At 24.8% G+C, this 16198-nt stretch overlaps 1 protein-coding gene and 1 long non-coding RNA gene across 3 annotated transcripts; one reads left to right on the top strand and one right to left on the bottom strand.

Annotated features, from left to right (window-relative positions):
- Positions 1–7599: 7599 nt before the first annotated feature.
- On the bottom strand, positions 7600–13810 carry LOC126908488 (uncharacterized). The gene is made up of 4 exons (XR_007704774.1): positions 13650–13810; positions 13322–13561; positions 13169–13235; positions 7600–8984 (listed from the first exon to the last, which is right to left on the bottom strand). It is a non-coding gene; the product is annotated as an uncharacterized LOC126908488 (long non-coding RNA).
- A 261-nt stretch (positions 13811–14071) lies between these two features.
- On the top strand, positions 14072–15291 carry LOC126908473 (uncharacterized). 2 transcript variants are annotated; one of them, XM_050690601.1, is made up of 3 exons: positions 14072–14834; positions 14904–14987; positions 15057–15291. In XM_050690601.1, the coding sequence occupies exons 1-3, from the start codon at positions 14105–14107 to the stop codon at positions 15119–15121; spliced, it is 879 nt and encodes a 292-aa protein (XP_050546558.1). In that variant the 5' UTR covers positions 14072–14104; the 3' UTR covers positions 15122–15291. The 2 variants fall into 2 exon arrangements, with proteins under 2 accessions (XP_050546558.1, XP_050546557.1); XM_050690600.1 differs by having other exon boundaries at positions 14072–14987.
- Positions 15292–16198: the final 907 nt, after the last annotated feature.

The following is a 16198-nucleotide window of genomic DNA, read 5'->3' as shown; positions in this document are numbered from 1 at the left end:
AATTTTTTCACTTTTTTTTCTTAAAACTTCCACAAATTTTTGAAAAATCAACAAATCAACATAATTTTTTTTTATACTAAAACCTTAGATATCTACTTTTCATTTGATATCATTTTTTTGAAAATCTATCACTTAACCTGCTCATTGGGGGGAATTAAAAATAATAACTTTTTTACAAAAATTAACTTTTTCAACTTAATTTTTGAAAATGTTCCGGAAATACTGCGTCCTTTAAACATATATCAAATTAAAGCTTATTTTATGTACTATAAAATGAAAAAAAAAAATTTGTCCCGACACTTTTTCTTCTACATTTAAACGGCTGCCGTAGTTAAAAAAAACACTATTTTTGTGTTAAAATTTTCGATTTTGAATTTTCAACTTAAAAATGCTATAACTTTTTGAAAAATGTATATATCAGCACAATTTTTTTTTCCTAAATACATTATAAGTTTATCTTTGATTTGACATACTTTTTATTAAAATTGGACAATTTCCTCTTATATAGGGGGCGTTCAAAACTTGAAATATTGTAAAAAACATAGATCGTTTTCAACTGAACTTTTGGAAATGTTCCAGAAATACTGCGTCCTTTAAACATATATCAAATTAAAGGTTATGTTATATACTATCAAATTAAAAACAAAAATTTGTCCCGACGACCTATCTTCTATACGCAAATGGCTGTCGATAATTAAAAAAAAATGTAATGTATGTGATAAAAATTACCTTTTATCGGGATGTTTTTTGTACTTAAAACTTCCATAACTTTTTCAAAAATGAACAAATAAAAATAATATTTTTTTGTATTGAAACCTTAGATATTTCCCTNTTTGTTTATATAATAAGTCTATAATAGATCCTTTACTGAAGAATTTTTAATAATAAACAATTAGAACAAGATAGGTCATTGAGAATAAACTAAAATATTTTTATAAAAAAATACGATACTTGTGACTCGCCGGAAATTAGTATACGCGTTTCTGTGCATGAGCTAGGTAGTGACCCTTCTTTGTAATTCCATCTTATTCATACATTAGACGTCTTTACGCAAGCATACATACCCCGAGATCCCTTTCTATTTCATTTTATTGTAGTCACTGCCCGGTATCTATAGCCACTTTTACTTTCTATTGCTGCCCATTTTTTTTACACTACGCNCAAATTAAAGCTTTTTTTATGTACTACAAAATGAAAAAAAAAAATTTGTCCCGACGACCTATCTTCTATGCGCAAATGGCTACTATATTCAAAAATATACTATTTTAACAAAATTTTTTTTTAAATTAAACACTATCTACAGATTTGCATCGAAGCGTTTTTTATGATAGTGATTTTAATGACTGTCAGATATCATCTATACTGGACCCAACTATGCCACGACCCCACTGTGCTACCGTTTTTTTTGTTTATTACAATTGATAACCAATAATAAATAAAAAATAAGAAAAACCGGAAGAGTACCTTGAACAGGTCCCTAAACGTTGGAGATCTAAAAAAGTAATATATAACAAAAAGGGGCAAGTTAAATAAAATATTTATTAAAATCNTCCCTAAACGTTGGAAATCTAAAAAAATAATATATAACAAAAAGGAGCAAGTTAAATAAAATATTTATTAAAATCACATATAATAGTACATAGTAATCATTTTAAAAATATTGAAGGTATTTTACAAATAAATTTTTCTAGCATGAAAATTTTATCAGCAAATTATTAGTTAGTTGAATAACTATAAGTAAAAACTTTAAAGAAATTAATTACTGTACAACAAATATTTAACGTAAATATTTATCTTATTATTTATACATGTCAGACAATATTAAAATGAGTCTTCTAACCTTTCATCGAGTTATATTTTCACAAGTATTATTAATTATTTTATTATGTTTTCATTAAAATTTTACAAGTTTAGTTTTTTATTATTTTATTTGATTTTGTGAACAAAAGTAGAAAAGTATATAATAATATCAAGAGATCAATTATACACTACTAATGTATTGGGGATGGAAAAATTAAAATGATTTGATCTGTATAAATTATTACAATAGAAATCATTATCTTCAAAGAGTTATTGAAACACCAACACATCTCAATAAATGTGATAAAAAAATAAGAGCCTTGGCTTTATATTTTGAATGTACATACGCAAAAGTTATAAATATTTTTTTTTCAGTTGTTAACAACAAGAAGGGTCAACCATTAGCCAAAGTAAGCCAAAGGCAAAACCGGAGGATCATGGATTTCGTACCTAATCTTAGACGGAAAAAAAAATCTATGATTAACAGTTTTAACTTAATATATAAATTATTAAATTATATTAAATATGTTTAATTAAATTTTTAATAAACATAACAAAATAAATAAAAATAGAAAATTGATATCCAAAGTTAATGTAAAAAAATGCTACACAATGTTTAGTGGGCTTTTGAATTTTTGAATTAATATACGTATAATACACAATGGAATACAAATACAGGTATCTAATTGGTTTTTATGACGTCGCTATCACAGTCATGGAGTGTTTATTGTCAATTATGACTATCAATAGATATGCATTCTGTATTGACAGTTAATGTATTTATAAACTCACAACAATATGTCTTACTACCATCAATAATAAATTCTGCATATCTACGAATATCGACGTCATAAAAAACTAATTAGCTACCAGTAACCTTTTGTATTACACGTGTATATTAACTCAAAAATTTGAAACTGTAATTGTTCATATTTAATAAACAAATTAAGTTATGCTAAAAATTCTATTGTTATTTACTATTAATTAAAAAATTAAACATTTTATTGAATTAAAAGTCTATGCTCCCATTTAAAAAACAAAGTTGACACCCTTAAAAGGCATAGGGGATGAACTTAAAAAGTATTACATAGTTTATAATTCAAAAATAATGTGTAACTAAAGATAGTCAAAAAAAAAAAATGTTTAAATTAATTTTATTCTGTATATATTTGAGTGGGTTATTATAAAAAACTCAACCTGTATACATATATATATATATATAAGGATAAATGATGTGAAGAAGATTAAGAGGATTTGAAAGTTTAGTATAAAGCCATTTTATTTAATATCAACAGTTATTATATTTAGAATAATCCTTTAAATTTACTTAAATACATTCAATTAATTTTCAAAGTATACATTTTTTTTTTTATTATTATTAATAGTCACACTTTAAAGATAGACATTGAATTTTAAGCTATATAACTAGACCAATCAAGTCTTATTCTTTCATGTATATAGAATAAAGTCTAGAGCATTGTTTAGATATTTTCTAATTAATTAGAGCAACAGCATATAATAGCTTTGTATTAACAATAAAAATTATAAAAAAATATGTTTTATAAACTTTGTAGCATTTCTTCATCAATTTATAAATTTCTTAATAAAAGTGAAGCAATCAAATATTACTAAATAATATATCTATACTAATTTTTTTTTAGATTAAAATACTTTATTATTGACGTGTCAAAATAATAAATTAGAATAATCAAAATCAAATTGTGCGTTATTAAAAATTTTAAATTATGTTGCTGAACACACCTTATAGTTATTTATTAGTTCATTTTAAGGTAAAGAGTAGACACATTCAATATTTGCTAATAAAAAACTAAACATATATATATATATATATATATTGCATTGTTTTTTTTATATATATTCATAAGACTACATTTAGCTAAATATGTAATGTGAAATATTTGTATACATAAAAAAAAATGTTAAATTTTAAAAGCTCTGTTATCATTAAGATATGCTTACAAGTTTTTTGTTCTCTAAGATATCTCATAACAATAGATTCAGTTGATTTAAGTTCAACTGAAGAAATTAACTATCAAAAATGCTCTTACTTATTTAGTGCTTTAACTCATATGAAAATAACTCAAATTATGTTGAAAAACAAAAAACAAGAGTTAATAACTACATTAGTACACATAAGTAAGTATGCCTATATCATCAAAAAACAAATAAGTACTTTGTATGATAAAGATAAAAAAAGTATTGGATCCTTGTGGTTATTAAATATGTATTCAAGTGGCATATATAAATATTTAACTATACCTAATTCAAACAAAAACCTAGAAATAAATAAAAATAGTAGGCGGTACGAAATTATTGTAGGAACTCATGATTATATTATGCCAATTTTGCAACAAGATGTCACCAACTGTGATAAGCATAATTTATTCAATACTGATATAACAGAGTTTGAATATAAAACTAATGAAGCAATGAGATATTTAGAATCAAAAATGAATGAGAATATAGACAATATGCAAGAATTTATAAATGAAAGAAATAGACCTGAATTGTTGTATCGAGAAAATATCGAAAAATTTACGAAAAACAACATACTTATGAAATACGTTGCAACAAACCTAAGTGGAATACATTTTTTTAAAAGTGCTTACTATGTACAAGTTAATTGGAACGATAAAACGGAAAAATTAATTAAAAAATTGTTTAAAAGGGCTACCTTACTTGACTGGTCAGGAGGAAATTTTAAAAATATAAAAAAATTGTATGTAGTGTACTTTAACTTCTTTAAAGTCATTATGTTAAGGTTGACTTGGAAACATTTCTTGTACCTTCAATACCAAAATGTCAATATCGTAGAACATCTTGCAAAAGAATGGTTACCGATATTGTATAACTTTTCACAGCTTACATGTATAGAAAATGATTCTGATATTAAAAAAATTAAATCAAGTATAACAAATTTTATTAACTTTATTCCAAAAAATACAAACAAATTAGTCGACGAGTTCGAGTTTTTAAATTATTACCAAGAGTATTACTTGAAACTAGAAACCGAATTAAAAACAATTCTAACAGATATTTGTAAACCTTTGGATTGTTTTGCTATAGAGCCAATGTTTTTGTTCGGTGAAGAACTTCCTAACGAGTCAGATAAACCACCACACAATCCCTCAGAAGTTAAAACCGTCGAACATTACAGTTTACTCAATGCAAGAATGTTTATTAACAGTATTGTGCTAAATACGAAAACGAATGATTTCGGTGTTATAAAATCATTTATAAATTACATAGACAAAATTAGTAAACAATAAGATTACAAAAACATCGACTTTAAAGTAAAATTGTTTATGTTATCTGTATAACATAAATGGAAGAACGTTCTAAATTTTAATATACATGATAATTATGTATATCTTAATTGTGAATATTAATATTACTTATATTGTGAGTATCAGTAACCCATATTACTATGGGTAATTTCTCAAAACTGTTAATTTATATATTATTTAAAAGAAAAAAATATAGTCAATAAAAGTTATTTAATTGAATTAATTTTATTAGAGTAAAATAAGTTCTTTGTACACTTACAGAGAGTAAATATTTTAGCTTATCATCGCTGCTCAATTATTGATACAAAACAAGAAAACCCATAACTTAACTAAAATTATTTAGATTATATGATGGTTAGTTTATTTTAATTCATCGTAGTAATTATTAAATTAATTAATTAACTTCTACGTGAATTATATGCAAGGAAAATAATCTAAAAAAAACAGCACAGTGAGAACATGTATAGTTGAAACAATTAAAGATGATATCTGACGATAATCACTAAAATAAAAAACACTTTAATACAAATTTAGTAAGAAATTGATATTCATCATTTATACTGTAATGATCACGAAAGAATTTTTAAAAAAATATATAGTAGTTCTATATTTTGTTACTTCTATGGTAGAAGTGTAAGTTTGGATTTATCAAAAAAATCTTTTCCCTGTGCATTGTCCGCCCACAAACAAGGCTATACCTACTGTATAATACATTTTCAGAATTAAGTCGTTTATATATTATATATATATATATATATTTATAGTAAAAAAAAATTTAGTTATTACCATAACTTTTAGCTCAATTTGCAAGTTTGAAATAGTCATTAATTAAATAGGAAATTTTATGAGAATTAAAAATATTGTATCGTTAAGATTATTATAAACTCAGAAACTTTTATAATTACTATTTATAGATAATTTATCAGAAAAGCTCAATATTTTTTGCATTTTTATCGTAATAGATAATTTAAATAGAAATAATAGTAATCATTTCCTAGTATCTTTTGGTGTTATTATTATTGGTATTTATTACCATAACTTTAAGCACAACTTACAAGTTTGAAATTGACATCATTAAATAGAAAAAAATAGTATTGTTAAGATTAATATGCACTCAGAAAATTTTATAATTACTATTTACAGTAAATTTATTAGTAAAGCTCGATTTTTTTGCATTTTTATCGTAATAGATCACTTAAATAGAAGTCATAGTAATCATTTCTAATTAACTTTTGGTGTTTAAAATGATTTTACAATAGAAATATGCAGAACTGAATTAATTTTAATAATTTGCATTAATTAAAAAACCAAAAAAAAAAAAGTTGTTAAAAAGAACTACTAAATTGAGCGTATTATAAAATACTATTATAATTGTAAAAATCCATTATTAAATTCCGATGAAACTAAATATCATTTTTTTTTTAGATTTATGATAGATATAGCAAAATATTACAAAAAAATGTGAAATATTATAGATTAGTACACACACAAATATTAGCACACACTTATAGAGTTAAAAAATTAATTAATTACAAAGTAAAATTATTTACTTTTGTAGTTGAATATTTTTTTCATATCAAATCAAATTCGACAATTTATACTTTAAAATTATTAGAAATTAATGATTTTCATAGTTTGTATGAATAAAAATGGTTAAGCTACTTTTTATTTGATTAAGGAATTTTTTTCAATTTTTGAAAGTAATATCTTCAAATAAATACGAATTGTAAACATTTGACGTATCGTTGAAAAAAGTAGGTTAATTGAGGGTTGTGAAAATAAATCGCAACCACAAATAAAACCACATAATAAAACAATATTAACATGAAGAAGAAATTTCTTCTCACGAGAAGAGACTACAGTGATGGGATCCTCAATAATTATCGAAGTTATTGAATCTAAATGAGATAAAAATCAAATGATTTTTACACATTTTTTCTAACACAAAAAAAATATAAAATATGAATTGTCACAGACGGAATTGATTCTCGTACTTTAAGCGTAAAGGACACAAGTGTTACCGATTTGGTAACTGATCGTCACTTTTGTTGAGTGATAAAATTAGCAATTTAAGCTAATTCAAATTTTAAAGTAACTTTTTCGACTTTAAAAAAGCAAAAAAGTTTAAATTCTTAAGTCTTATGAATTTAACACCATGTCAATTAAAATATATAATATTCATGAAAGTCAATGTATTCCCCTTGTAAAATATTTTAAAATAAAATAAAATACAAAACCTAGAATTTTAACACAAAAATAGCATATTTTTGAATACGGTAGCCATTTTTACCAAATAGAAAATGTATATTGGGGTTTTTTTTTTTCATGGTAAAGCTTATATTATAAGCTTTAATAATGATTTTGACATTTTATATAACATTAACATAATTTTTTACACTTAAATTTAGGGTTGATACAATGTGTTTAATTATTAAAATTAAAATAATAAAGATGACAAGTATAATTTATAGATTTTTTCTAGGAAATAGTGATTTTAAAAGTGACTATTAATTGATTTATGACTGAATTGTGTGTATTACAATATAACTAAGCAGTAGGCGTTTGTTGAATATTTCTCTAAAATGTTTATTTAAATGTTTTGTTTGAGAAGAATTACGTTCTTCTAAGAATGTAAATATAATATACAGAGTAATTGAAATCTGGTAAGACACTCATTTTCTCAAAAAATATTGAGAATTTTTAATTTTATTATAGAGAAAAAATATCAAGTTCAAAAAACTCTACAATAATATGTAGTCAAACCATTATTTTTTTCGTCCCTTCAAGGATAAAAACCCTTATTAATAAGTTTCTTAAATGGGCACCATTATTTTTAACTTTATAATATGATAGACAAAAAAATTACAAACAATTTTGTTCTTATAGTTTTTTTTATCCGATTAACCGCTCGTCCGTTACAGCTTGGTAAAGTTAAGTGATTTTAGGCTAAATTTCTATTGTCATTTTATTGTATTAAATATAGAAGTCATTATTTTTATTTGCTGTTGCATAAACCAAATTTTATTGATCAAGTTATGACAGGTAAATTAGCTATAAAAATTTACTACGCACTAAATGAGTGATAACAATAATAGATTCAAACCGGGTTTTCGGTGTATTATTAATAGCTAAGTATATGGTTGTGTAAGACTAAAGGATTTAACAAAAAAACTAGTTGCACTGCCACCGGTATTATTAAACGTATTAAATGACAATATTTTTTCTGGAAGTCAAAATCTTTAAACAATTATAAAACGTAAACGGTTGTTCGGATAAAAAAAATTATAAAAACAAAATTGTTTGTAATTTTTTTTCTATCATATATCAAATCAAAAATAGTGGTTCCCATTAAAAAAAATTATAAATAAACATTTTTATCCTTGAAGGGATAAAAAAAAATTTATTTAACTGCATATTATTGTAGAGTTTTATAAACTTAGTAATTTTTCTTTTTACAAAAATTTTAAATAATCAATAGTTTCTGAGAATATAAGTGTCTTACCAGATTTCGATCACCCTGTATAAATAGAAGTATTAACTATTTTAAACGAAAAGTTAAGTAAAAGACCATTATTGTGGACATAAATAGAATAGCCTAGTGTTATTTCATTTTATGATAGTGACGAGCAGTGGGGTAATTAGAGGGGCACAAAGGCATATGCCTCCCCCATTGACTGAGTCATGTGGGTATTTTATCAAGCAATGTAATAATGTAAAATATCATTAGAAAAAATTATTTTTTGGTTATCGATAATAACATGGGTTTATGAAATGTTAGTCAATATAGTTGTCTTGTGGAGCAAAATTTGAAGCTTGCACAGTTGTCCCGTTAATGTTATCGCCTATTTTTGAAGTGTTTATTACGTAGAGATACACCTGTATAAATATAAATATTTTTATTAGTAAAATCTAGTGATGGGTAATATCAAACTATTCGATAGTCATTCAAAAACTATTCGAATAGTAAAAATATTCGATAGTTAATGCTAAAAACACACTATTCGGTTGTATAAAAACAATTCGAATAGTTATTCGATAGTTTAAAATATTCAAAAATGCCCATCACTACACCCAAAGAAAAACCTCAATCAAAATTGAAAGAGAAATTTTATCAAGGGTTTATGATAATGTTTTATTAATACGAACAAAATAACTATTCTTATAAATAATTATTGTTCAAGACAAGAAAAAAAAATATCATATTGATAAATATATCATTGATTCAATAGTAATGATATATTTATCAAATTGAACAATGAATTTACTATATAGATCGAGGTTTTTCTCTGGGTGTAGTAAAAACGGATTCAAAACTAATAACAGACTTTTTTTTCTAAAAAAATCTAAAATATGTGTTAACAAAAGTTATGAGCAAAAAAAAAATGTCGTTTTGTGGTACCTTATTCATGAACATTTTTTGTGTCCCCCCACCCCATTATAAATTTCTAAATACGCCACTGATGACGAGTATACTACGACATACTCCTTTTTATAAATTGATAATAATACGAAAAAAAAGAGGCGATGGAAAAAAATATAATTGCAGTTATTCAATCTAAATGAGATAAAATTCAAACGAATGATGATTCCTTTTTCGCCTCTAAAAGAATTAAGAAAAATACAAAAAAAACGCCTTACAACGGATAGACTCGAAAGTCTTGTCCCAAACGTGAAACACTAAAATGTGACCCACTCGACAACTCTACATTCAGTGGCGGCTCGTGCGTGCTAGTGGTGGGGATACGAGTTTAAATATAATATCGCTAATATAGTCATAGGTGTAAAAAATTGTCAAATTAAATATAATAAAATAAAACACAATACACATATCATTATTTTAAAGGTCGAAACAGGAAATAGAAATGAAATAATAGCGACTATAGTATAATCATTATACTATTATAGCAACCGATAACGACGAGCGCACAAACAGTCAATTCTGAAAATAAATTACCCAAAATGGTAATATACTAATATTTTACCGCATGGACAACGCTGCCGGTCGTCCAAAACCCGCACATAAGATCGCAACTGAACCCGCACGCACACGATTGGACGCCTCGCTTATTATATACGTTTCAGAATATTATTCGGACGACGTTGTTGGTTGTCCAAACACTGCTCGCGTGTGAATGTGTAACCGACACATTTACTGAGAAAAACAACATTAATGTTCACACGCCCCAAATGTATTGTAACTATTTAACTATTTTAAATTTGCATTTTTAATATTCTACATTTTTAAAAAATGTAGAATTAAGAATATACAATTAATTTTCATCTTATAATTAATTTTAGTAGATCGTCCCGTCGTCCAAATCGCGAGACACCACTGGATATAATTTAGTGTATATATTTTATATTAATATCATATCTAATTTGATTGGTATACCATAGTCTGATTTTTACAATAATGGTAACTTAACGGTATTCATAAAAATAAAAAAAAGGTGAAAAAATTTAAATATTTAATTTAATTTTTGTATTTGGATAAAAAGAACAATTTAAACTAGTTTAAAAATTCAAAGTCGTTTATTTTAACGTACGAGGTAAAATATTCAAAATAAGTTTAAATTTATATTCAGTATAAGTTAGATTCTTGGAACTTTTATGAAAATTGATGGGCTCATTACTATGGCAAACCCATATGTTTAGAAATATAAAATCGAGAATTTTAACACAAAAATAGCATATTTTTATAAATACTTTATAGTTATCTTTTTCTTCTGACATACTTATTTTTTTAATCGAACTATTTCCCTTTATATAAGGGGATCAAAACATTAAACATGCGTATTGAAACTAGAACATTTTCAATTTAATTTTGAAAAGTGTTCCAGAAATACTGACACTTTTATATGTATCTTAAAATAAAGCTTATATAATTTGAAAATAATAATTGATTCTGGACTTTTCTTTATAGTAAAAATGGTTACCATATTCAGAAATATGCTATTTTTGTGTTGAAATTCTGGGTTTTGTATTTTATTTTAAAATACCATATAAGGGGAGTATTTTTATCGCCCGGACGATAAAAATGACAACTAAAGTTACTTCAAATTTTAAAGCTATGTTTCTCGACTTTAAGTTTAACTTCACTTGCTATTTCAATTATATTTATACAAGATTTATGAAAATCAGTGTACTCTCCTTGTAAGGTATTTTAAAATAAAATAAAATACAAAACTATCTTATACTTTTCTGAAACAACTTTTCGCGCTCTTTTCAAATCTGCAATTAGGCTTTTTCTATCACTTTTGATTTTTATATTATTACTAAATAAATATAAAAAAATACCCAGCACAGGGGGGTAGCGGCAAAGTGATGCCATGGTATAGTTGGATCAAGTATAATGATATCTGACAGTGATTAAAATCACTATCAAAAAAAAACGCTTCGATGCAAATCTTTAGATAGTGTTTAATTTTAAAAAATTGGTGGATTATTCCAAAAGCTTCATAAACTGCTAGTTCCTTATTAATATCCTGATTAAGATAAAGTATGTCGAATGAAAAAGGGATTATTAAAAAATAGTATTTCCCATAAAAAAATTATATTGATCAATACACTTTTCAATATGTCATAGCATTTTTTTTACATAATAAAGTAGATTACATTAGCTTTAATTTAAGATATATATAAAAGTGTCAGACTTTCCGGAACACTTTCAAAATTTAAGTTGAAAAAGTAAATTTTTTGTGAAAAAGTGGTCATTTTAAATCCCCCCCTGTGGGCAGGTAAAGGGTCAGATATAAAAAAAATATATACCAAATGATAGGTAAAGACATCATGCATCTAAAAAAAAAAAATTATATTGATCCATACATCTTTCAAAAAGTTATAGCATTATAAAGTTAAAAATATAAAAAAGAATTTTTTTACAAAAATCGTATTTTTTTTATAAACTTTGATGTCTGTTTTCACCATGAAGATAAAATAAAGTCCGAAATTTTTTTTTCGCATAATAAAGTATATTACATTAGCTTTAATTTAAGATATATATAAAAGTGTCAGACTTTCCGGAACACTTTCAAAATTTAAGTTGAAAAAGTAAATTTTTTGTGAAAAAGTTGTCATTTTAAATCCCCCCCTGTGGGCAGGTAAAGGGTCAGATATAAAAAAAATATATACCAAATGATAGGTAAAGACATCATGCATCTATAAAAAAAAATTATATTGATCTATACATCTTTCAAAAAGTTATAGCATTATAAAGTTAAAAATATAAAAAAGAATTTTTTTACAAAAATCGTATTTTTTTAAAACTTGCATTTTTTAGATTTGAACCCCCCTCGTATATAGGGAAATGGTCCGATTTAAAAAAATAGTAAGTCAAATGAAAGATGTATATGAATACTACTCCTCATNAGTATGTCAAATGAAAGATGTATATAAATACTACTCCTCATGAAAAAATTGTACTGATCCATACATTTTTCAAAAAGTTATAGCATAATAAAGTTAAAAATGTAAAATACAAAATCGAAAATTTTCACACAAAAATAGCATTTGGTAGCCATTTTCACAGTGTAGATAAAATAAAGTCCGAATTTTTTTTTTTTTTGCATAATAAAGAACATTACATTAGCTTTAATTTAAGATATATATAAAAGTGTCAGACCTTCCGGAACATTTTCAAAAGTTAAGTTGAAAAAGTTAATTTTTTGTAAAAAAAGTTGTCATTTTAAATCCCCCCTTGTGGGCAGTTTAAGGGTTAAATTTATGAAAAAAATATACCAAATGAAAGGTAATGATATTATGCATCTATATAAAAAAGAATTATATTAATATGTTTATTTTTGAAAAAGTTACGGCTGGTTTTAGTAAAAAAAATTGAAAAAATTTCGAAAATTAGCGATTTTTAAATTTGTAATTTTTTTGAAGGTTTCCCCTATTTACGGGGAATGAGGGAAGTTTTTTCGATTTTTGAGGGTAATGTCTTCGACTAGATACAATTTGTGATCTTTTGACGTATCATTGAAAGAAATCGGTTCGGTGAGAGCTGAGAAAAAGTGGTAACAGACACAAAAAAAAAAAACACATCTTAGTAAAACCAATACCTTCTTAGCTTCGCATCGAAGCTAAAACACATAGTAAAACCAATACTTTCTCAGCTTCGCATCAAAGCTAAAAAAAAAAATTCTACTGATCAATACCTTTTTTTCAAAATGTTATAGCATTATAAATTTAAAAATATAAAATGTAATATTCACCATGAAGAAACTTCCAGAAGTTAATTTTTTTTTTCAAATTAAAGTATATCACATAAACTTTTATTTAAGATATATATAAAAGTTTCAGTATTTCCGAAAAACTTTTAAAAGTTAAATTGAAAAAGTTCTACTTTCTATGTTCATTTTTTAGATTTGACACCCCTCTCCCCGGTATATAGGGAAATTGTCCGATGTTAAAATTAAAAAATATATCAAGTAATTGGTAAAGACTTCGTGCATCTATAAAAAAAATTATATTGATTTAGTAATTTTTGAAAAAGTTATGGCTGTTTTAATTAAAAATAATTGAAAAAATGTTGAATATTACCGATTTTTTAAATTTGTAATTTTTTGAGGGATTCCCCATTAACGGGGAACGAGGGAATTTTTTCAATTTTTAAGGGCAATGTCCTCGATTAGATACAATTTGTGATCTTTTTACATATCGTTCATCAAAATCGATTCAATTTGAGCTGAGATTAAGTGTTCACAGACAAAAAAAAAAATTTATCCTAGTAAAATTAATACCTTTTTAATTTTGAATCAAAACTAATATTGAGAATTTTTATACGAATAGATTTCTCTAGCATAAAGAATTTTTCAGCAAATTTTTAGTTAGTTAAATAATTCTAAATTAAGAACTTCAAACAAATTTATTGCCATACAACAAATGTTTTAACGTAAATATTTATCTTATTATTTAGATGTATAAGAAAAAATAAAATCGAGTCTTCTGACACTTCTTCGAGTTATATTTTCATAAGTATTATTAATTATTTTATTATGTTTTCATTAAAACTTTACAAGTTTAGTTTTGTATTTTTTTATGTGATTTTATGTACAAAAGAAGAAAGGGGTACAAACAAATCAGTAAATGAGATAGATACGTTACTAATGTATTCGGGATGGAAAAATTTAAACGATATTATCAGAATAACTTATTTGACTAGAAATTATTATCTTGAAGATCTGATTCAAACACCTACACATCGCAATAAATGCTATCAAAAAATAAGAGCCTTAACTGCATATCTTGGATGCACATACGCTAAAGTTATAAATGATCTTTTTTCAGTTATTATCATCGTTACACAAAATTGTCAAAAAAAAATTGAAGAAGAGAACGACTTAAAATATGGATGCATTTGCACAGAAGAATTCATAAACATAATATCCATGTTAGTTGTTCCAATGACAACATTGATGAAAGGAGCCATGGACACTTTGGATTTATTACATAAAAAACCATGGCAAACTATAAAAAAACCTCACTTCCTGTTAAATTCTTTATTAGGGAGAATAGAAAATATTCTTGACATATTAAACAAACTAACTTTATCACGTAATGATATATCTTCATTCTCTAAGGCATTATTTATTATACATTCATTTACTCAAAGAACAATAATAAATGTAAATCATGAAACTCTATTGTATTGTAAATTTGTAACTTATGACACGAATTATTTATGGAATAAATGGGTTCAAGAGTATGAAGTTATTAGTGACCAAGGTATTAAATTAGTGTTTCTAAAATTTATAAGTAGAAAAATTAAGGATTATGTTAATACAATAATTATAGAAAAGTATTTTCAACTCGGATTTAAATTTGATCCAATGACTGAAGAAACATTTATACCAACACCACAGGAGCTAATTGAACTAGGTATTTAAAATAAAAAATTATTAATTAAAATATAAAATTAATGTTTTAAAAAATTTTGTATGAATTTAGAATTGGAATTTAAAGTAATAGATGCAACTGTGCCTCCAACACCAATACAGATAGAAAATCATTAAATGTTTATTTTAATTAATTTCGACTTATATTTATATTTCAGAGTTAACTACAGTTTATATAATTATTTTGTTAATCTTTAAATAGTTATTAAAACTCAATAATTAATTTTTATTTTTATTTTATTTTTGATCATTAAATGTTATTGATATAATTATAGAATAATATTAAATAAGACACTAAAAATAATAAAATTAAAATTAATAATATTTTGAATAAACTATTCTAGATGTCCCGTTTAATATCAATAAATTAATAACTTTTAAGCATTTACTGGAGTCAAAGCGTGGGTGTTTTTTCATTTTTAAAAATATTCAGAATAGAAAAATTTAGACTTGTATTTTATGATGTGTTACAAATCTGAAATTTGTTCAAGATACCAACTATATTGGGTTCATTATATAGTTCTTCTAGGTTTTTATTACTTCGAATTCATATTCGCCTTCGTTGTTTCTCTTTGACCCGAATATCTTTTTCTCAAACACTTCTAGCTTTTTTCATTTAATTTTATTATAGCCCAAGTAATGCTTGCATATAGAGCTAATGGTTTGACTAGAACTTTATTTATTACTTTGGATTTTATTGATAATAGTTTAGACTTAAACAATGGTATCAGTCCATAGTAACATCTGTTTGCTGTGATGAGTCGTCTTTTACTTCTTCATGGCTATTAGCATCTCCATTAGTAACTATATATACAAGTATTATAAGTATACAGGGTGTTCAGTAAATAAGGAAACGAATTTCTATTGTACTCATTGTTTGTAACAATTTAACTGTTTCCTAACTTACTGAACACTCTGTATATAAGTATTTCAAATTTTCTACCCTTTCAGATGTGTAATTATTTACTTTTAAGGAATCAGTTCTATGATTTTATCTAGATACTATCATGTATTTTGTCATTGTCAGATTATTTTAGCTTCGATGCGAAGCTGAGAGGGTATTGGTTTTANTTTAGCTTCGATGCGAAGCTGAGAAGGTATTGGTTTTACTATGATGTGTTTTTTTTTTTTTTTTTTTTTGTGTCTGTTACCACTTTTTCTCAGCTCTCACCGAACGGATTTCTTTCAACGATA

The sequence above is a fragment of the Daktulosphaira vitifoliae genome, unplaced genomic scaffold, assembly GCF_025091365.1.
Source record: "Daktulosphaira vitifoliae isolate Bord-2020 unplaced genomic scaffold, ASM2509136v1 Scaffold_5, whole genome shotgun sequence".
NCBI classification, from domain to species: Eukaryota; Metazoa; Arthropoda; class Insecta; order Hemiptera; family Phylloxeridae; genus Daktulosphaira; species Daktulosphaira vitifoliae.
Note: the sequence above shows the minus strand (reverse complement) of the source record. Positions and strands in the feature narration are given on the sequence as shown.